The sequence below is a fragment of the Prunus mume genome, linkage group LG1 (assembly GCF_029339155.1).
Source record: "Prunus mume cultivar Tortuosa linkage group LG1, ASM2933915v1, whole genome shotgun sequence".
NCBI classification, from domain to species: Eukaryota; Viridiplantae; Streptophyta; class Magnoliopsida; order Rosales; family Rosaceae; genus Prunus; species Prunus mume.
In genome coordinates this window covers 26,513,204-26,536,987 of record NC_142698.1, presented here as the reverse complement: position 1 = coordinate 26,536,987, position 23,784 = coordinate 26,513,204, and the positions used below count along the sequence as shown (strand labels likewise).

The window sequence follows — 23,784 nt, the reverse complement described above, 5'->3', positions numbered from 1 at the left end:
AGCAAGAAAAATCATAACGAACCAACCTACATTCAGGTTTCCTCTTTGAGCTCCATTTTGGTTTTGCCAAAGACTACTGGGACGAGAGATCTCGTCCAAAGTGCTTACATGCTGCTGTTATGTATGTTTAAGTAGCAATCGAGACCACCATGATGAGACGACTTCCGAAACATATTTTTTAGGTTTCTCAACATTCACTCTATCAAAGTTACATGATGCCAATTTTGAAGCTCAAAACTATCAAAAGTATATACAAGTATACTGTACAGAGTATAATGTTAAATTGGGAAAACTACTTGTCTTTGCACAAATCTTGTAGGCAAGCTAAAGCCGCAATGAATCTGACAAGTTTACATAAGATGACTAGAAATCTGACATGTACCATGTCCCCCATATTCATTCAACATTCTCAGTTCAATTGGCAGAGCACCGAAGATTGGATTGCTACCACGCCCCCCATCTTCATTTGACATTCTGCACTAGTCTTCCAGGACCATCACAATGCTTCAGTCAATTCTCATATAGAAACACGAAGGCAACATATGCATTTGCTTTGGTAAAATGAGGTGATTTACAACTATTTTTGTTCCGCTCAAGTTAGACTTGGGTGTGGCCCATAATGCAGTTCCACGTCTGAATTTGGTCCCAAATATGTGGGCTGCCTCAAATCAGAAGAAACTCTGCTCATGGAAAAAAAAAAAATTTGGTTAAAGCTTCTGGGAGGTTCACTTAAGAAAGTCGGCATCAACAGGCAGTCAGTGCATCAAAACCAAGAAAAAGAAAATATTGATACGCATTGGGAGTAATACTGAAGGCAGATATTTTATGCCATTCTCAAATATCCATGAATGTCTCTTGTTATATATAGAAGTAGAAGGAAACAGACAACCTGCTATCACATATACCACCTGTAGGATGGATGGTCTAAAGAAAACTAAAAGCAGATGATTCATTAATAGATATTCTAAGACAGGATGGAGTTGATCCATTTAATTTTAACAAATAGTCAGCTTGACAGCATGCCGACTGCACATTTGATATGGTAAAACCAGGAGACTGGGCAAGTACAGAATTAACTTCTCCAGGAGATATGCAGAAGTTGTAACAACCAGAGTTGATCGAAAAATAAGGTGAAATATATTTTGATAAGTTATTAAGTTCTGGAAGGTTAGTACAGCATTACCTCCCAAATATTCATATTATGAGGACATATTATATTCCACACTTCCCTATCACTTCCAAATCTAAATTACTGAAAAATCTGGGGCATACATGTGCAACATAAGAAAATATAAAGATCCAGACTTTAAAACTCATGTATAAATATAACATTCTCACCTTTGTCTAACTTTAAATATTCCAGTGCCTATCTGCATTGGTATACCCATGATTATGCTTTCACTTACTCCTTCAACCTTGTCAACTCTCCCATTTACGCATGCATTAAATAGAATATCATCTGTCCGTTCAAATGAAGCCATCATCAAAACACTTTTGTCCATCTTCTGAACACCGAATCTTGTGATTCCAAGAACTTCACCCTGTCATGCAAAATAATTAACACATGAATATACATCCTCACCACATTTGCATATCTCTAATATATTAAGTGTATTCCAATTTTTCTTTTTAGCTTTCCAGTCAAAAGATTCAGTATCAACGGAAACTACTCACCCGATACGTCATCACATCCGCTAAAAAAATCATATGGCGATCATCTATGTTCATTCCATGCGATTTCATAGTATGCTTTATCTCCTCAATGATACAAACTCTCGCAGCTTCAATTCCAAGTGTCCGCTGCACTTCCATAACATCATTACTTGTGGTTTTACAACCATCAACTCCTTCAGTGCCCATTACCGACAGAAGACCCGTGCTAAAAAGTTGGCACAAGAGATATTAAGATTAAAGAAACAACAGCTGGCTTTTAGAATCTCACTTTTTTTTGTCAAGTAAATAACAGCTAGCACTTAAAGTATCAATATGATCAAAAATACCAGAAGCACATTAATTCAAAACTGCTCACGCCTGTCGTTATATTGCATAGCGCATAATCCACTTAGTTTTCTTGCTTTCTGTCATGCCAGCGATGAAACTACCATGTTCTTTGAGGGCACCTCTCATCATAGGAAATATACTAATACTTTTAATAAGATACTTGCGTCGTCACAACATATGAAGCAAGACAGGAAAGGGAAAAAGAAATTCAAAGGATTAAAGATAAGGAAGCAATAATGTTAGCATATGTACAACCCTCTCGTTTCCCTCTTCCACATCATTTTTGGATATTTCTCATCTATTATGTTTGCCTTCATTCAGGATAATGATAATCTTTTCTTTGCTAAGCAACGGGGTATTTTTCTGTCAAATCTTATTACAGACTTTTGCTCCTCAATGAAGCTGACAATATATTCCAGCAACATGATTTGATCTAGCAATCTAAAGTGAAAGTTTTTGCTTAGATTATGGCTCATGGGAAGGCTAATACGTGTGACATGCTTCAAAGAAGAAGACCCTTTTCCTGTCTTAGCCCTCAATTGTGCATTCTTTACAAGAACTGCTTAGAATCGACTGACCACAGTGCCCGGTGACTTTGAACCTATGGTTTCGATTGTTTAGGGAGTTCGGAGTCAGTTGGGTCATGCCCAAGGGCTGCCAGTCTTTCTTGTCCTAGAAGCACAGAATCCCCGGGAACAGGAAGAAAGCCAATGTTTTACGGGGCTGTAGTGTATTGGCTGTTCTTTGGGTGGTTTGGTTATAACGAAACAGATTAATTTTTTAGGACCAAGCAGGTCGTGAAACAGAGGAATTATGGGATAAAGTTAGACTATGTTCTTCACTATGGACCTCGACTTCTTCAGTCTTTAGAGATATGTCCTTTAGGGTTATTTGGCTGGATTGGAAAGCAGCCATTTCCTAGCTACAAGTTGTGTGTGCTACTGGGGTTCTTTTGCTAGTAGCTTAGGGTTTGTTCAGTCTAGTTGCTCTTTCTTTGTATCTGTTTCTTTGTGGCCACTTTGGCATTTCTGTATTTTATTGTTTATTGCAATAAAATTTGTTTCCTTTTAAAAAAAAAAAACAATCTTTTCTTGGTAAGGCAGCTTCACTAATGAAAACTAGAAACTTTCTTTCATGGGGAAAACACATGACTAGGGTCTGAAATATGTCACGTTTGGCTCCTATGCTTCATTGGTTGTTTGATCTTCCTTCTTTTCCAGAACAGAAGTTGAAGACAAGTACATAGAGAGATTCCTGTTTGGAGCTCTCTTACTTGGAATGTTGATCATTATTAAAAGGTGAAGTTACTGAAGCACAGGCCAAACCAACCTAGGTAGTGTTCTCTCTGGAAGTGATTTTGTGATAAATAAATTTGTTTACGAAGTTCAGCAGCCAAAAATTGACATGGCAACATGAATAAACCATGCAATTTGGAAAAGACAACTAACTAAATGTGCAACAAGAAGTATGCTGAATGACGCCAATAGAAAGATAAATGAATCACCAACTTGCATGAGACCTAAAATAAAACATGGGGAACAAACATATGCCAACACAATACTTTAAAGAGGTGTAACATGAAGCCGGTTCAAAAGCTAGTAAAACTAGCAAAATAAATTTCAGAACAAACTCACCCTTCTGCAAACAACTTGTACTCCTTTTCTTCTCTTTTATCACCATCAGCACATGTAACTTCAAGATCCTTTTTATTCTTTTTAACTTCTTTTGCATCAATGACAACACGTTGAACAGTGCTTATACCCTGTTATTGAAAGAATGTAATGAATCACATCTGCACCAAACATTCTAAGCATGGCAAACTGAAACAAGAGAAAGAAAAAAAAAAGCAGTGTCATCCATAAAAAGCAATATTCAGGAAAAAGAAATTCAAGAAGCCTCACCCTTACTATAACTTTTGGGAGCACACTCTTTAAATAGTAGAGGTTAAAATGGAGTCTACTTCTATCAGCCTCCTGAGGAAGAATTTCCAATTTTCTGATATCCAAAACCTTAACATGCTGCATAGTAGATGTGACCATGAGATATTAAGAAGTTAAGAACATAAAAAAAATTAGAAAACTAACATGTATTCTCACCTCTTGCTTCAGTTTGATTCTCGGAGTTCGTAAAATTGATTCTTTTACGACATTAGCATCTATAGACAAGTGTGCATCTTGAATCATGACCATATCAAGAGTGATGACTATGGATGCCGATCTTGAAGTCATTACAATTTTTATACTCTTAGAGACCTTCATAATAATATCCAAATTTGTAAGTAAGATCATGCATGGAGTTGGAGAGGAGACAGCACTATGCAAGTCAACAGAAACAATAAATTTGAGAAATATCAAATTAATTGTTCAATAGTTTTAGATCCATATGAGTCCAACAAACCATTATACCTGAAATAACATAAACTACAACCAGAACATCAATCTTTACCTTAAAACATCCCGAAACATATCAAACCACTTGTTTGAGTTTCTAACAAAGTAGTTGCTGAACAATCCAAGTTACAGTTAAGAAAACCATTAACCTAGCAATCCAAAGACGTAGAGAAAGAGAAACGCCAATTTGCATTGTTAACTTTTCACTTTCAGTTGAAAACTTGAAGCACATCAATACATGAAGCAAACAAAAATATAAGTTAAATTCACAGCATCTCTAACAAATTAGTTACATACATACCTGCCCAAGCATTGTTTTCTCAATCCGACCTGCCACCACCCGTGCAAATTTCGCATTATTATTATGCTCAAGTATTGCAGTAACAATGGGTGTACTGATCTTTTTTGCTCCGTTTATTATTTCCTTGATACGAGGGACTCCAAGTGTAACGTCTAACATATTGTTAAGGATCAAATTGAAACACAGCCAGTAAATATCCAAAAGGGCATGAAGTTGATATATATTTATCTTCCCTCAAAATAGATAAGCAAATGAACAAAGGATACTCATGCTTGCAACCCCAGCAAAGTGAAAAGTTTTCAGTGTCATCTGTGTCCCAGGTTCGCCAATACTTTGAGCTCCAATTACTCCAATTGCTGTTCCAGCTTCGACTTTTTTTGAATGATAACGAGAAATGCAAGTATTGAGAAAAACCTACAATTTGGATGTAAAGGAAATTTAATAGAGGCAACAAACTCTAGAAAATATAAAGGGCAAACTCTAGCACACAAAGGTATACAATGGACACCAAGACAACACCCAAACGTTACATAATACAGATTTTTTTGGGTGTGAAAATCATTCAATGTCATTGATTAAACAGAGGAAAATTCAAGATTTGCGTACAAATGACAGCCCCAACAAAGGAGGGTTTATGCCATTACAGAAATCAAACTACCAACACAGATTGCATAACACAGTGAGCAGAAACATACAAATTGACAATTAACACTGCTCACTAAAGCCAAAATAGAAGAGAGTTAATAGATCTGATTGAGGTAACTTTTCACCACCAGTGCTATATCAAGACCAGACAAGAGCTTGATTTGCTGGAGACTAGTTAGAAAAAGGAAACAGCTAAGTGCAACATCAATTACTCAATCTTATAAGCAAAAGCCTAAGCTTATTGGATGGAAACTCAAACTGCAAAACAACTCTCCTCCTTCAATAAACCACATCAGACATAGACTGATTTCTATAAGTTGTAGCTATCCTCTCACCTGAAAGCCTGGCACTTAGCATTCAAACATTCCAAAAATTGGGATTGGAACAATTTTTATTTTTATTTTTGTCAAATACCGTGCAAAGATTTAATTAGAAAACAGCAGCAGTAAAGCATTAGGTCAAGCACAAAAAGAACAAAATCTAAACTCTGAAGACACAAAGGTGAAGGGCTTCTATCTGTCCACCCAAAATGTCATCTTAGAAACTGCAGCCCATCTTCTATTCGTTTATAGCCAAAAATACCGAAACCTGCATGATGGAACAATTTTCCAAACTTTCTAATAGATCTCCTCTGCCATCATACAAGCATGAAGCATGTCCTTCACAGTCCTACGAACACCCAGTAGATCCCAAACAATGAAACCCATACCTCTACTGCAATGGAAATCTGACACCACCTGTCTGGCCCACGTACACCATATAATATATCAAAACTATCCTCTATGTATCACATTAATAGTGGCAAAAAATTTATCAGGAACCGAGTCCAAATAAAGAAACCCAATTTTGGATTCCAGACTTCTCGTCAAGAGAAAGCCTTCACCTCAAAGAAATCCCCACCACAAAATGCTCTGACCCACACCATTCTCTCCTATCTACCTAATCTTTGCTCCATGTAAAGCACAGAAAATTTTCCATAAAAAATTAACCGTTATATTATAGATCACATTACGTGGCATGCTCATTGATATATATACCATTGATATATATGTATATATATATAAATATTAACCATGCCATGCACATTACATACATACATACATATATATATATATATGTGTGTGTGTGTGTGTGTGTGGAAAAAATCAAGTGTGAATGTCTGCAATGCACTCGCAAAAAACACATTGAACATTCAAACACCCTAGACCAACGTTATTTTGGCACAAGCGCACTGCGGGTTTCATGCATATATGTATAGGTACGTACATATATACAGACATACAAATATGTAGAGAGAGAGAGAGAGAGAGAGTATAAACAAAAGAAAGAGAGAAAAAGGGGACCAATTTTAGAACATAAGAAAACAAGTACCTCGAGCTGTTTACAAGTAACTCCAGAAATATTTTGGACAATCTTCTCCAGACTAGCAGACTTTTCCTTCCAAGCTGGACTTTGATCCAACACAAAAGTATCATGTGTTTTTCTTAATTCTTTTGCATATTTATCCAGGAATTCCTCTAAAGAACTTTTGAAACCTGCAGAGCAACCACGATCAGGAGTCATATCTTGTTTTGAAAGCCGGTCTTTCACGATCTCAGACACTTCTTCAAGGGACAAGCTTTCATTTTCTCCAGCAGGACACGTGGCCTGTAAATGAACATTATCAACTCAACAATGAAAAAATTACAATTAATTCCGAATAATTAAATAAAGGGTTTCATGCCTTAGCTTTCAAAAACAATCGACGAAAATCTAAAGGAGCTCCCCCTTCTCCTTCCATCATTGCAGGATCCATACCGTCATCCCCATAACAAAATTGAACTATGCATCCACTTGCATTCCGTACTGTGTTATCGTACTGGACAGATAGGTCCTCTAAAATTTTCGACAATCTACGAGACATGTACCCAGTATCAGCTGTTTTCACCTGCAATGGTCATAAGAGAAGAATATAAATAAAAAATGCAAGCCAAACAACACTCTCTTTGGCTGATAGAATCGAACCCCACGAAAACCAATGCATTCAAATGTTATTCTCAAGCACCATTGTGCCATAATGACCCACATAAAGCCAAGAGATGACGGCTCCAGCAAGGCCTGAAGTTTTGATATATATCTTACTTTACACCATCAGACAATATCAGTGACAATATTTCATATATCTAGTTTACATTGATTACACATATGAAATAAGAATAGCGTCACATTGAATGAATATATAAACATAATAGAAACAAAAAATGTGAATAACTCACATTATTTAGCACAAAAAATGTGAATAATTCACAATATTTAGCACAAAACCCAAATCTGAATCACAGACCACAACTTCTAGCTCAAGGATCCTGCGAGCTATGATAATTTATGAAAATGAGCAGAAAATGCTATCAAGAACTCGATGCTAGTTCAACTTCCCAAAATCCATTCTAGACCACCTCAAGCTCATTGTAATCCTTGAAAAAAGAACTCATATTTTCTTGTGCCTTGTACTTGATAGAGAATAAATACAGCTGTGAAATACCATCAAGCTTAAGCCACTTGTAAATAGGCCCAACAACGGACCAAGCTCAACAATACTAACACTCCACCTCATTCCATAAAATTTAAAAATTAAGCCTTACATGTGCTTAACCTTAAACAAGGATCACCGTAATTTGAACATATGAACAAAAAACAAGGTTATGACGCTGTGTTAGGAATGGTTGGCAAATTCATGGCTGTCTTGGCCTCTAAAATATTCAGGCCTTGCTTTAGGAGGGAATCCTAGAGCTGCAAGGTTTAGGAATCCGGTAATAAAGAAGATGAAAAAGAGGTTTCAAAGTTGGAAGAAGGTCTCTCTTAAAAGGGAGGAGATTTACTTTAACTCAAGCTGTGCTTGGAAGCTTGCCAACTTATTGCATTTCTTTATTTAAGATACCTAGTGAGGTCGCTGGTTTTGTGAGAAATTTCCATTGGATTTGGGGAGGACAAGAAAGACCACTTAGTCAGATGGGATTTAGTGTCTCAAAGCAAAGATAAGGCAGGCTTGGGAATAGGTCATTCAGAGACCAAAACCAAGGCTTTTATTGGGCAAGTGGCTGTGGAGGTTTCAGACAGAAAATGAGTCTCTATGGCGCACAGGGTCTCCATGGCTTTATGTTTCCTAGATTACATAATCCAATTTCGTTGAATCTTCTAATTATCCTGTAAGATGTAATTTTGGGTTTAGAAGGAATTTGTTGAGCTGGGAAAATCATCTTGATGCTGTTACTAGTAGATAGTGTTCTTTTATATCTCACCAGGACTCTGCAAGAAGATGGAGGCTAGATTCAACTGGATTTTTGCATTGGTGTATAATGTGTAAATAGAAAGAGGAAACTGTCGACCACCTTTTTGACATTTGAATTTGCAGCGAGTTTTTGGCTATGGCTGAAAGGTGTATTGGGTAATTCCAATGAGTTGTATTTCATTTCTTTGTGAGAAGCATAAAGTATCAGCTAGTATGAAGAAGGCCAAGGTCATCTAGGGATGCATGGTTTCAGTTATATTTCGGGTGATTTAGATGGAGAGGAACAGAAGAATCTTCAAGGATTATAGTAGGAGGGAGACAGGTTGAGGACTAACGAGACAATGTCAGGTTGTGGTTTGCTCTGGGCATCAGTTTCTATAGAGTTTAGGGATGTATCTTTTTCAGATATTTTGTTATTGGTAGCTTGCTGTAGGTTAAATGTTTGGGTCTGATATTTTTGATGTAGTTTAAGATTCTGCTTGTTTGCAGAAGTTTAGCCAATTGGCCAGGGCAGTGAGCCCGCCCCCTTGCACCGAAGTTCGAATCCCCCTCCCCATAGATTAGATTAATTTAGAGTAATGTAGACTATCGATTGTTTCAAAAAAAGATTCTGCTTGTTTGACTGAAGTGGACTTCTTGTCCTCTATGTTGCATTTTCTTATAACCTTGTCTGGTACTAGTAATAACACTTATGCTTCCTTAAAAACTAATTATAAAAAAAAAAAAACAGTTAGACTGTTTTTGGGATACAGGACTACCAACTTATATCAACTCATGCAATACACAAACAAGAATGACTACCAGAGTAATGAGCTTGGCCAGTAACAATGTCATAAAATAGTTACTACTCTAAGCCTAAGTGGGCAAATGTACATGTTTATCAGCAGTAGCCTCACTTGTATTCATTATCCATCTAGAATTGTCTTTATCATCCAATGTATTTTAGCCATATCAATGCTCCAGTAGCATGCCATATGCAAATTTGACAAGTCATGCAATGAGAAGAGTTGCAAAATTCAGGTCCAAATCAAGTAGTATAGAAAAAATGCACAGATTAATAATGTGATTCAGAAGCTTCATAATGTAAGAACTATTTAACATACAGCTGTATCGACAAGCCCCTCTCGCCCACCCATAGTATGGAAAAAGAACTCTGTAGCTGTCAAGCCACTGTAAAAGGAACTAGCAACAAAGCCTTTAGCCTGCATAAATAATAACAGAATGACCCTTAATCACAAGAATATAGACCAATGGTTTCCTACAAACAAGATATATATTAGAGCTATAAACACAAACAAGGATGAAGAATAACAAAAAAAAGTTCCCCACCACAATGTTGAAAGATGTTTCATAATTTATTTCATTATGCATTACCTAAGTGACAATGAATTTTATAATTCAATTCTTTATAGACATGTTTTTACTTACTAAAGAACATGTTTTAGAGCCAGAAGGAACTCTAGTTAAACTTAAACTTTAGGACCTAGCATAGGCTGCCCCCTCAGAGAATATCAGTTTCATACACATGCAATTTTATATATCCTTCTCTCTAGTTCTTAAACGTTGCTTCATTATTGATTTCTATGTTTCGGTTATGCTGTTTTAGAATTTTTGGTCTAGTCAATTTAGGATTTAAGTTCACCCCTGCAAATGTTAAATTCTGGGTCCACCACTGAATGCTCATGAATGGTAGTAGTTAGGGTGACGCAGTCAGATATGATCCAACTTTTTAGCTAGTCCTAAGATACATCTTGTATTACCAGTGAGAAGTTTTTTTTTCCAGACTAAGAAACACATAGAGTGGACAAAATGTTTTAAGTCGCATTAAATATGAAAATTGCAGAAAATATTTTTAGAAAGTAATTGTCCTCAAACAAAATAAAGATTTTTTCTTTGTTTTGAAAAGAGACATAATTTTATTAAAGTAGGAAAGCTAAATTTTATTAAAGTAGGAAAGCTAATTACAAAGAGTGGACAAGGAATCGACAATCTAGGAAGGAACAAGTAAATACAAGAAAGTACAACTCAAAAAGATGTAAAATAGAACACGATAAACGAAAAATTCAAATCTTGCTTCAGAGCTGCTAAAAAATCCAACATTATAAAAGAATGGGCATAATCTCTAAATCAACTAAAATAGATGCCCATAAAGCTGCCCAGAACCTTCACTCTGTCCCAAAGTTCATCTACCTCGCGCCCTTATAATCCTTAAAGGTTCTTCAATTGTGCTCCATCCAGACTCCAAATTATCTTAAATCATTATCAGTTGTTTGTGCCTAGTTCCAAACAATGTGAAAACAAGAAGTAGGTTGTGGGGGAAGGGGGATGCAATGCTCGAAGAAAAGATGCTGCATATTTTGTGTAGGTTTCATACTGACAGTACATGTCACATACACATAGAATTACTGGTTACAAAGTGTACGGAACTTACTGCAGGGGTTTTTGCTTTTCTAGGGAAGTGAGGAAGGCTTCGATCTATGAATCCATTAGGTGCACGACGACCACCAACCGATTGTTGACCAACACAGGCAATCATCTGGCTAATATTGATAGGAGATCCTTTAGAACCACACTGGGACATGATCAAGGGACTGTTTCTCCAATGCAGCGTTTGCATGCACAACTGTGAAAAATAAAGGTCAAAGGCTATTTCAAAACCATCATCTCTGAAAATATGATGACAATAGAAAATAGAAATAATTGCTAAACAAACTGAGCTGCTACCATGAATAGCTTTCTTGACAGCACAAAAGCAAACATTAAGATTGCAAATGAAGACGAAGAAGTAATTACTAAGATTTGAGATTGACACTTAACAAAATACACTAGAAAAGAAATTCAAAACAGAAGTTCAGTGCATAATAAGCAAAATAATAAAATATAAAACTCACCTTTCCAGTTTGATCTCTAATATTGTTTAATATTTTAGTTATCCCAGACTCAAGTGATTGTGCCGCATCACAACCAGGTTCAAGTGGTAGCTGTCCTTCATTATACAACTTTATCTTACCAGCACATTTGTTATAACCCTCCTTAATTATCTTTTCCTTTTCATTGTACAAATTGTCACTTGGTTGTACATCGCTAATCCCAATTGAGAATCCGTGATTTCCAATCCACCGAGCACTGCAATCCAAGCAAATACTAACAATATTAATAACATACTAATGTTGTATTTACAATATAAATGCTCACAAAACACATTTAAAATATATAGGCATCATAACAGACAAGTGATTAATAATTGAAACGCCCAGCTATAATATTTAAAATACTGACAATATTAAACTAAGACAATTTCCAATTTACCAATACAAGGTAACTAAGGCTGGACATTTTCAAATGAAGACAAGAATAAATGCAGCATAATTCAGTATGAAACTGAGTTAGGATAACCATCAAAGCTACAAAAAAAATTGTATGCTAAGACATAGAATAGTCCACTCCACTGAAGTTAATAAAATAGGAAGACATGAAGACTATACAGCATCATGCAAAATAGAAATGAGTGATTGACAGCCATTAAAACTACAGAATATATTGTAAACAGAAACATTCTAAGGATTCTAACTCTCAACACAATGTTCTTAGAGCACTCAAAAATGCATGTCAGACTAGGTTTTCTTTGTTCTTTTTGGTCAGAAGATACAGGAAAAATATTTAGGGTATCCAATTGGAATAAGGAATATCATAATAATGGTAGAAATTGAGTCACTTTTCATTTTGATATTCTATACAAAATTTCATAAGTCTAAGTAGAATTCATCAATTCCATTCCATCTGTTGCAAATTCCAATTTGAGTGAAAAAGTATATATACATATATATACAGTTATTATCTCATCCGGATGACCGTTATTATCGTACGGATGCCATTGTAAATAGGGAGGAAAGTAGGGAGGGGTAGTAGAAAATACATGGCGTCAGCATGATAATAGCGTCCGGATGTCCGCATAGGAGAATTTCTGTATATATATATATATATATATATAAAGAAGTTGTATTCAACATGTTGAGTCACTTTTAGCCATCCTTTATATATATAAAGAGGTCGTATTCAACATGTTGAGTCACTTTTAGCCCTACTTCTTTTAGTGCTTGAAAATAAACTGCAACAAAAACTAAATTAGAAATCAGAAGAAAAAAAATTAAATTCGAATGTGAATTACGATGAACACAACCAAGATGGACTAAAAGAAGCTTGCATTCAAGAAAAACTGGGCTTGATAATACCTTAACTTAGCTAGGCGATTCATGCAAGAAGCAGCTGCATGAGCTTTGTAGTCTCTGAGAAGTACAGAGTAAAGTCCATCCTTATTGCCATTTCCTAAAGTGATACAAATGCAAAACTGTGAATATCAATATCACTTGCTCAAATATCCAAAGCTGACAAAGAAAAACTCCAAAAAACAAGCCACAGCTCAGAAAAAATTTAAGCTTCCAATCAATCAACTTAACTAGCTAACAAACATTAGCATCCAACACAATGGAGATTTGTAACACAGGTCTAAAGTACTTGGGAAATTTTCAACTGAACGTATGGTTATAAGGTTTTTTTTAGTAGAAGCTATGAGTGACATAGAGGAGAGAGCCCTTCAGAACCTTCTGGAAATGCCCCTGACCGATTCCAACAACAGAGGGATCAGCATCTTTCAAGTAAATACACTCTGCACTGCCTTTAGTTACAGCAGCCCACATCCTGTACACCCTCCTCACATCTTAAATGAGTAAAAGCAACACATATATCACCCTTTCCTATAAGCCATCAGTCAAAATACCCTAGAATGAATTAAAATTCTTAAATATACATGACCTAATCTGGCTACTCACCTGCTCCAAAGCTACCACTACAAACACTAACCGTCATACTTTGAGGACATAAAAGCTCAGGAATCACTAGTCAGGATAACCAATAAATGAGCAGAGAAACCACACTTAAATATAAAGCAGGCCAACTTCAGGTACAGATTAGTACGCCTCAAAAGTTGAAAGTAGGTCACCTTCCATCACAGTCAATACATTGCTCTATCCAATTTTCCAATTATCTTCTCTTGAATCCAGAGAATGGAACCACTCCTGCTCTTTGGAGCAACACAAATTTGTCCTGATTTCTTTCTAAGTGAAATACCACGTAGACCAGATTTCATCATATAGAGGAGAGAGCCCTTCAGAACCTTCTGCAAATGCCCCTGACAACTTCCAACAACAGAAGAATGGCCATGTTCATATAGTAAATTCCTATTCTACCACTTTGTATCATTTTAAAATCTCAACCAACTTTGTTGAACCAATTCGGGTCCAATACAGCACCATAGATATGCTACTTTAACAGGTTGATATTTCATATGCCCTGGCACCAGCACCATGAACCTATCTAGGACAATAAAATTGGCCCTCAAATATTTAATTTGAGAAATGTACCAAAAATGATACATCTTATTACTTGTGCTTCAATTTTAAAAAATGTAGAACTACTAAAAAAAACATATATTGTCAAAAGACTGACCTAAGGTACCCTTCCCAAGTTGGCCAGCTATGAGCTCACTGTTACGAAAATAAACAAACCCATCATTTGGGCACATTGCTTCAGGTCCTCCATCTTCAGTCTTGCTGTATGATTTCTCATTAACAGTAAAATTTAGATAGACTCTCACATTTGAATTTGGGCGTACTAGAACGCTAAATAATTGTTTCCCCGTCCATAGCTCTATTGGCTGCAAAACGACAACTGTGTTTCAGTTAGGAAAAGAACATATATATAGAAGAAATGATATAGACATTCGACCAAAATTCCAAAGTGTATATGTACAATTGTGTCACAATAGAAATAAATGATGGCTTTAGCAACTCACCTTAATTACAGCAGGTGTTGGCAAGTCAACAGGATCCGTTCCATCCCCCATATATGAACACATGAGTGAAAAGGATGCACGGTCATAAAATGTGTCCTTCCTTGTTATAAGGAAAGAGGATGTTAGAAAATCTTGAGTGGAAGCAACCAAAACCTCTCCATTTTTGGGAGTGCATAGATTGTTTTGCACCTGAAAAATACACTGAAATGTTACATGAAAACAAAATGCAGTGAACAGTCAACAGAAGCATAAGCAACAGAAGATGCCCGGGGAGGGGGGGGGGGAAGCGGAGGAGGTGTGGGAGAAGGCAAAGTACTGGGCAGCGCTCTGGGTTTCTGTTTCTCCTTTTTTAGGAATACATCCCTTTCAACCGTTTTGTGTGATTGGAAGGCTGCAGTGTCTTGATTAGGATTGGTTTTTTTTTTTTTTCTCATAGTGGTAGATCTCTGTATTTGTTTTCTTGTTTCTTTCTATGATTGGTGGATTACTTGTCCACTTTTCTAAAATTTCTCCTTTTAAAAGACTTGTACATGACAAATAGCACCCCCATCAAACCCAGATCAGTAAAATGAAGCAGTATTTCATTTCATTTTCCCACATGAAAGTTAATAAATAAATGAAACGGTCCATGATAAATAGTCAATCAAAGTCTAAAAAGGGACAAACTAGACAACTAAGATGGAACTAATGATGTTTCAGAAACGTCCTAGCTTAGCTGAGGTACATTCTTTATAAAATTTAGGAGCTGTTCAGCTGCCCCGTATGCACTTACTCTGCAGATAAGTAGAACGTTCAACTAAAAAGCATTAAAGGGTCACTACCCCTGTAGTCAAGTGGTATAAAATAAAATTACAGAAAAACCAAAGCTGACAGAAAGACAGCTTGGGAGCGAAAAGGGCACATAAATCACTGTAAACCTAATTCCAGATAAAACAACAATGGCTCAGGAGATTCAGGATTGAAAGAGCTAACCATTTGAATACTATATTGACTTGTGTGTGTAGGTTGGGTTAGGGTGGGACATGAGGAGGCTTTTCTTAGATCAATCAAACATGTGATGAAAATAACTGCAATTTGTATATTCCTGTAATAGTGAATCCCTCCTTATAAGATCCTGTTCCTAGCGGTCATGATAATGTCATAGGGCACTTTATGCATCAGTTGGTTGGTTCCAACTTCAAAAAATATTATTCTCATTCTGTGTTCCATAAGGGGTCCAATGGAAAGGTAAGGTCCAGAAAGGGTCCAATTGAATGTTAGGCTTAAAATTTTGCATCCTTAGTCCTTTTTGTCATTAAAGTCATTGTTCCAGGCCACTTTTCCAATATGCATAACTTGACATTCCTTATATGATAAACTTCAGAGATAGTAATAAAAATATTTGGAATTGCCTTCATGTCCTAAAAGTCTCCTTGCATCCGAATCGTGTTGATAGGTCATGGTCAGCTCAATCCTCTGGTAACTTTTCTTGTAAATCCCTCACTACAATGCTCAAATAATCCCAATGCAAAATTTTTAAGTTTTAATGTAGGGAAAAACTGTAGTTTTATGGATACCAATTGGCATATATCTCAATGAAGTGAAGATTCAATCTAATTTACCCCCATCAACAAAACAGCCTCTGTCCGAGCCTCCTCTGTTTGTGGGACATGCATATTCATTTCATCACCATCAAAATCAGCATTGTAAGGGTTGCAAACAGATTCATTAAACCTCAATGTTCTCCAAGGCATAACCTTAGCCTGCATTCACAAATTGATAAAGTGTGACCAAATATCAATAAAATTCATGTGAAAAACATATACAAAATTCATTTGAAATATGTAATTACCCTATGGCACATGATAGACATCCGATGCAAGCTTGGTTGTCTGTTGAAAAGAACAATGTCCCCATCTTCTAGATGACGTTCAACTATGTCACCATATTTGAGTCCGTCAGCAGCATTCTTTCTGTTAACCTTTAAGGACCTTCAGCACAAAACAGTAAATTCAAATCACCATCAAAGCAAGCATTTCCATATAAGAAAAGAACAGAAAGAAAAAAAAAGTTAATCCCCTACCATTCAGTGCCATCAGGATTTCTGAGCATTCTGGCACCAGGGTACTTATCAGGTCCGTTACTGACGCACTGCCTTAACTTCTCAATATTATGATGGGAAACACGTTCTGGATAAGTTAAGATTTGAGCCATTTTGATAGGGATTCCAACCTAAATCCAATAAAAATTTCAGAGGAAACAAACCTAACAACAGGCACATAAATTAAACTAGCATGAACGCTTGGCGCAGGTTTTGGCACAACATCTAACCTCAGTGATTTTCAAATTAGGGTCGGGTGATATAACAGTTCTGCCAGTATATTCAACACGCTTCCCTGATAAATTCCCACGAAAACGGCCCCCCTTCCCTTTGAGGCGCTGTACAAAACCACTCAATGGCTTGGCAGTTTGCATGGAAAAGGGAACACCACGAATGTCACTATTTATATACTGTGCAACCTCAACTTGAAGTATATCCCAACTAGCCTGGACCACAATTCTCAGCATTAAGCATTATACAATCACAATATGGAACCACAAGTGACACCTACTATACCATTTAACTTCACCAGCAGAACAAGATGTAAAAAGATATTCAGATACACATACAAGAAAGATACTACAGCCATGTGCAGAAGGAGGCCTCATAATTAACTCAGATATTCTAAACCATAAAAAGCACACGCAAAGTTCTAGTGAACCGCTATAGAAACATATAGAAGTTAACGTAGGAAAAATATCAATAAATGAATGTGATTATTTTTCTTTTTATAAGAATCCTACCGTCAGCCAACCAAAACAAGACACATAAACTAATATACAAGAACAAGCATCTCTCAGTTCAAAACAAAGAAAAAAGCTTCCTGGACAACTCTCAGTAGAGCACACCTCCCCAATCCAGAAGAACTTCGCTAAGGGGAATGTCTTAAAATCTATGCACAAGAAGTCCACATAGAACCTAAATATATAATCTATCCCAAACTGAGTTCAAACTCTTCTCGCCTTCAAAGATTCACTTGTTCCATTCCAACCAAACAACCCATGATGAAGCCAAGCACATCTTCAAAGAGTATACAACTTCTTGAATGCCCCTGCACCAAAACAATTTTCCAATAGCAACAATACATAGCTGTTCTAGGACACACCCACCTCTACCCAAACAACTTCAGCAAACCACTCCTTTTGGCCCCAATTGTACTTTCCTGAGTGACGTATGCATATGTTTGACCAAAAAAAGAGAGTGACTTATGCATGTTCTGTTGACAAAATTGACAAAATGTTGGACCAATGTGATATGGCTAGAAAACTAAAGGAGTTCTTGTTTGAGTTTTAAACTATAGAGACAACAGAAGAATGTAATCTGGTAAACTAACAAAAAAATAATGCATAAAATCATGAATGTGAATCATGAATGTGAATCATTTCTCAGCAAAACTAAAATATTTATCAGCATATATCTCACGCAAACAGGAATCACATCATACGTCAAACACAGTATATCAAGTATTTACTTGACCACACCAGCACATAACATCACATACGAAACGAGTATTTCGGACTCATGCCTGGGAAGGAGTCTATATCAAGTCAAACATGCAGAATTTCATGTACAAATGTGAAGTAAATAAGGAGACTACACTAACAATAAACTATGAACAAAGACATCATTGAAGGCACAATACAACAAGCCTTGCAGTACTCCAGGTCAGACAAGTGTCCTCTATCATACCAAACATTTGGGTGCAGATTTTGCTTCTAATAAATCCCGTCTAAGAATAGCATTGGATTGAATAATTCTCTTTAACCTCTCTGTAATGTCATTTTCATTGCTGCAATAGGAAAAATTGAAACACAATCAGCATCATTTGCAACTGTGCCACCTTAAAACCACTGGAATACCGCAGAAGGATATGATGACACCTAAGTAAAACATATGAGAGAAAAAGGGAGAAAAAATCTGCAAGTGAATAAATGGCATGTTGAGACAACCTCAGTGATCTATCCACAATAACAGAAGGCCGAATAGCTATAGGTGGCACAGCAATGTTTTTCATGATGAGGTTCTCTGGTCTATTCGAAAGATTAAGCAACTCGCAGTCCTGCAATGACAAGAGAATACATAAATCTGCTTCAAGAGGAACAGAGATGCAAGGAAATGGCTAGCATCCACCATATTCTTTCTTTTTTCCTTTTTTTTGCTTACCAACTATAAAATTAAAGTTACCAAAATAATCAACTTCTATAGAATTAAAGGGTTCTTAAGACTCTCATATACAAGTACCTCATCAACCATCCTTTTAAACAGAGAATAAATTCTAGCAGGGTTTAGCATATGAGTTGCCACATTAAAGGATGCCTTGGACTCTTTCGTGTGAGAAAGCGTTGTTCGAAAGTCATCCATAACACCATTAAGTTTTGAACGATCATGAATAATGCCCAGCACACCCACGGCCTTCTTCACTGAACCTGTCATACATTACATATCGAGGCAATCACTACGCTTTTTGAAAGATGACAGAAGCTCCAGCCACCAAAAATTTTTTTTGATGAAAGTATAAAGAAAAATTATAGAAACCAAACCATTTATAAATCCACATTTGGAGCACTTCACTGGTCTATAATTGGTTGTCAAGTTATTACACTTCTTCACTATCTTTTTCATCAACTCGGTTTTCCTCAAAGGCTCCATCTTGGGACTTCTCATCTTCTTCAAAAAGTCGTTGCGCATTCCCTCCTCCAAAAGTATGCCAGAACATAACTACAAAAATAATAATAATAATAATAATAGTGGAAATTTATCATGGAAACCCCTCGTGAATAAAATTCAACAATAAAAAGTTACTAGAAAGAAATCACAAATGGAAGGAACACAATCCTTGTACCTTGCAAATGCACTTCAAAATGTCCACGATAGTACTTAAATATCCAACATTCAAAACAGGGAGGGCAAGCACCAAGAATCCAAAGTGCCCTGGACAGTCCTTCATTACCGCACCACATGTCGCACACTCACCACTACTCTTATTTGCTGGGCCCTGAAACAAACAAGGACAGCCAAGTAAAGCATACTCCATAGTTTGAATGCTACATAGTAATTCTTTCTTCTGTATTTAATCATTTCAAACTTGAAATGTCCATGTGAAATGTGAATGCACGTGAAATTAATACAAAGAAAATTGGAATGCGGAAAATGGTATCCAGTGTGTGAGTCAATTGTAGTGACTGTTCTGGCATAACTCATTCACTAAATCTAAACTTGCAACAATATCCAATTAAAGCAACCAAAAAATGCTTCAACAATAACCAAAAGCATTTTCTATAACAATTCAAGGGTGAGAGTGTACCAAGCGGGGGTCCAATAAGCCGCCTTCAATAGGCTTTTGATTGGGATCATAATAATTGCATTTATAAATTTGAGTTTCAGCCATATTGACAATCTCCGTGTCGGACATGGTGCTGAATTGCCATTTTTCTCTACAGGCACAACGATACCAGGCATTGAGTAATCGAAAACGACATGATTTTACTAGCATCAAACTGAACCAATTGAAATTCAAGAAAGAAAGAAAAGAGGTCTTACATTTTACGATGCCCTTCGTCTTCGATGAAGGGCTGTTTGGTGAAGATTAGGGTCTTGGCTTGGCCTCTATTCATCGTCCTCATTGATCAACACCACAAAAAGACTACTTCGAGAGAAGAAACAAAAACGGAGATAAAAATTGGTTAATTGGAGATATATTTGTGCCCACAAAACTAGATTGAAATACTCAAAATTCCGGGCTAACTTGATAACAACTATTGAAATATTATAAAAGGATGTCTCTTTGCATTTCGAAATTACTATGCTACAAATTTAAAGATATAATAAAGAACAAATACCAAATGGAGATGGCGCCGACTGCGTAGCTTCAATGGAGAAGGCGCAGGAACATGTGCAGTTGATTCGAGAAAGAGAGAGAGCACTCAGTGTTGACGGGTAGTGAGAGATGGGGGGCCGACAGCACAGAAAGGTTTTGGGTTGGGGTTTTAGGCTGGCTGGGTAAAGGGCTGCACAGTCGACATATACGTGAACAATTTATAGTTTTGTTTCTTTTTTTTTCCTTTTTTCTTTTTTTTTTCCCCTATTTTTTTCTTGCCAAATTGCATTGATCATAGGGTGTCTCATAAAATTATTGATGATACCCTCATGGTAGGGGTGGGCATGGGGCCGAAAAGCTAGAACATCGAACAGTATCACATAGAAAAAATCGAAAAAAATCATAAAAGAATTCACTAAAACCAAACAGAATCGCACTGGTTAAATAATACCGATTTCGATTCCGGTGCAAAATGAAAACCGAATCAGACTGGACCGTGCCCTCCCCATTCATGGTGCCCATCAAAAAATCGCATGTGAGAGTCACATCAGACGGATATATTCCAATTTATCGTGTATTTAATAATATGTAATGAATTTAAAAATTATTTAGTAGGTTGAGTTCTTCCATCTCCATTCATGAAAGCAGAGGTTCAAAACTCTCGAACACCCAATGAATACTTATGTAAATCCCTCCTTTAGTAGCTTGTACTTAAAAAACAAAAATAGTTGATAAGCAAAGGACCCACTAGTATAGTGGTTTGAGAATTACTTAAAGTAAGTCCTAGGTTCAAGTCCAGACTTGTATTATGTGTATGAGTTTAGCATATTAACGCCCCTCTCAATAGGAAAGTTCCTCCCAAAAACAAACAAAAATCAAGCCAGAAAGAAGTAGTAACATCCAACGGTCAGAGTTAGTTGGAGCACACCTACTCAGTTGCTCTCTCCGAACTCTCCATGTTGTGACGTTTTATTTTATTATTATTATTTTTAATTTTTTTATTATTTAAATATCCGCCCTAAATTGAAAACCCTAAGATAAAAACCCTCTCTTTCTCCCTAAAACCCTAGAAACGCTCAATCAACCATGACGGTCTCAGGGACCGTCCTCTCCACAAAGCCAATCTCTCTCTCCAAAGCGACCTCGACTTTGTCCTCCTTCGTCTCCAGCGACACCGGCGCGTCGCAAGAGTTCAGCGTGTACCTCCAACGCGCCTTGGCATCGTTCAAGGAGCTGAAGCAGCTCCACAAGGAGCTCAAAGCGCCGAGGTCCCAACGCAGGCGATCGCGGCATAGGTCGGAGGCTGAAAATGACGACGCAGAGACCGTCGGAGAGAATCCGACTCGGAGTGTTGTGGTGAGTCATGAAGTGAGTCATGGGCTCGAGTTAGAATCAAAGCCCAAGCCCAAAAGGCAGCGACAGGAGAGTAACAGCAATGGGAGGCTTGAGAATGAAGAACCCAATCGTCCGGTAGTGGATGCTGTTGAGAGGAAGAAGGAGGAGGGGAAGAAGGAGAAGAAGGGTGAGTTTCTTAATTTCAGGGAAGATGGAGGTGCAATTGCAAAGAGGGAAGGTGAGGGTGTTGAAAAGAGAGAGGCTTCTGATCCAGTAGAGGTGCATGACAAGAAGAAGAAAAAGAAGAGGGACAATGTTATTAATTCTGATGAAAATGGGGGTCATTTTGACCATGGATATGGTGGGGGTAAAGTTGCAGAGGGGGCAGGGGAGGGTGTTGAAAGAAGAGAGGCAGCTGATTCAGCAGAGATGCATAATAAGAAAAAGAACAAAAAGAAGGGGGACACTGTTGGTAATTCCGTGGAAAATGGGTGTCAAATTGCGAAGGGAGATGGTGGGGGTTAAAAATGCAGAGGTAGGAGGTGTGGGTGTTGAAAAGAGAGAGGCAGCTGATTCAGTAGAGATGCATGACAAGAAGAAGAAGAAAAATAAGAAGGATAATGTTGGTAATTCTAATGAGAATGCAGTGCAAATTGAGAAGGGAGACGGTGAGGCTAAAATCAGAAACGAAGAGGTAAAGAAGGAAGAGGGGAAGAAGAGGAAGAGTGGGGTGTTAGATGCTTTGGAGGAAAATCTGGATAAGAAAAAGAAGAGGAGGAAAAGTTGAGAAGATAACCAAGTTTAAACGGTTGTCATTTTTGTTGGGTTTCAGTTTTCTGGAATTTCGTCATGATTTCAATTCCATGGAGGATCCCTGCTGAGCAGGTTCAGGGAGGTTCAGGTTTTGAGGTTTCTATGTAGTACCAATTATTAAGAGAATCTGTTGTTTGTTTCTGGTTATATTATGGATTGCAATGAAAATTTTGCCGCTGATTAATGTCATCTCACTGTTGATTTGTTAATACAAGTATTATTTCAATTTTGTGTTTCATGCATCTTGAAGAACACAGATTGTATCAATTGCAATGTTGTAGATGGCCTATGTAAGTAAAATGGACAGATAAACACCATAGGAGGATTTTTTTTAATTAATGGAGGAAACTGTAGTTGATCCACATTTCCAACAAATTAAGTGTGCTACTTTCAGTAATTGTAATGAAAACTTTTTCTTTTCTTCCAGGTAATTTTGTAATGGGTACTCTTTTCTTTGTATTACTAAGGGGATGCCTTGTTTTTTTTTGGTGATACTACTGATTGCAATGCAAATTTGGCCTCTGATTAATGTCATCCTAGTTTTGATTCTTAATACAAGTGTTATTTCAGTTTGTGTTTTGTGCATTTTGAAGAACACCCATTGTATCAATTGCAATGTCGTAAATGGGCTAATGGAAGAATGCCTTATGAAAGAAAAAGAACATAGAAAATGGAAAAAACTGTGCTTTACTCACACTTTAAGGGTGCTGCTTTTGGTAATTGGATGCGACAACTTTAAGTTCTCTATAGATATGTGTTTTTGTTTTCTTTTCTAATTTCTGCATTTTTGTTCTTTGATGCATATTTGATATTCCTTTGCTCTTGGATATAATGATCCAAGGTTGAATGGGAGGAGTCTTTGTTTTTCCACAAAGTGCTTCATCAGCTTATTCAATAATGTGCCAGAACGTAGTATTTTCCAGTTCCTTTAGTACCTGGATCAGTGGGTTTACAGTAGAGTGAAACTATAGAGATCCACTTGTTCAATTGCCCCGTGGTTTCCAAAAGGCATATACAACCAGGTGGACCATCAGATAAAATGGCACCCAGTTACATGTGTTTGAGAGCACTATCAGGTATGAGGTCTCCTTATCGGCTCTTCCATGTTCATGTTTCCTCGAATCTAACAAAACTGTCTCCACCACCAACTTTGTGGGATGCATGAAGTACTTGTTTGTTTGTTTTTCTATTGCAAATTTAAAATGTAATCATCACTTTCTCCTCGGTTAGTTTTTAGTTCTTTCAGTTTACTTTATTCTATCGATTTATGGAAACTACACATG

General features: G+C 36.9%; 2 protein-coding genes across 4 annotated transcripts; one reads left to right on the top strand and one right to left on the bottom strand.

Annotated features, from left to right (window-relative positions):
* Positions 1-153: 153 nt before the first annotated feature.
* NRPC1 (nuclear RNA polymerase C1) lies at positions 154-20,658 on the bottom strand. Of its 3 annotated transcripts, none has more exons than XM_008224340.2 (28): positions 20,376-20,629; positions 20,077-20,179; positions 19,841-19,970; positions 19,379-19,531; positions 19,077-19,254; positions 18,778-18,962; positions 18,486-18,595; positions 18,226-18,325; positions 16,767-16,982; positions 16,519-16,667; positions 16,288-16,426; positions 16,058-16,198; positions 14,457-14,645; positions 14,111-14,318; positions 12,838-12,931; positions 11,497-11,731; positions 11,037-11,228; positions 9,709-9,807; positions 7,061-7,264; positions 6,709-6,984; positions 4,959-5,106; positions 4,693-4,844; positions 4,098-4,253; positions 3,903-4,019; positions 3,636-3,763; positions 1,675-1,879; positions 1,339-1,541; positions 154-680 (listed from the first exon to the last, which is right to left on the bottom strand). In XM_008224340.2, the coding sequence occupies exons 2-28, from the start codon at positions 20,157-20,159 to the stop codon at positions 593-595; spliced, it is 4,278 nt and encodes a 1,425-aa protein (XP_008222562.1). In that variant the 5' UTR covers positions 20,160-20,179; positions 20,376-20,629; the 3' UTR covers positions 154-592. The 3 variants fall into 3 exon arrangements, with proteins under 3 accessions (XP_008222562.1, XP_088900952.1, XP_088900955.1); XM_089044826.1 differs by having other exon boundaries at positions 20,077-20,182; positions 20,376-20,628; XM_089044829.1 differs by lacking the exons at positions 154-680; positions 1,339-1,541; positions 1,675-1,879; ... (1 more) ...; positions 3,903-4,019; positions 4,098-4,253 and adding an exon at positions 4,260-4,540 and having other exon boundaries at positions 20,376-20,658.
* Positions 20,659-21,380: 722 nt separating this feature from the next.
* LOC103322433 (uncharacterized) lies at positions 21,381-22,737 on the top strand. The gene is made up of 2 exons (XM_089044842.1): positions 21,381-22,168; positions 22,254-22,737. Exons 1-2 carry the CDS (start codon positions 21,440-21,442, stop codon positions 22,473-22,475), a joined length of 951 nt encoding a protein of 316 aa, XP_088900968.1. The 5' UTR covers positions 21,381-21,439; the 3' UTR covers positions 22,476-22,737.
* The last annotated feature ends 1,047 nt before the right edge of the window (positions 22,738-23,784 follow it).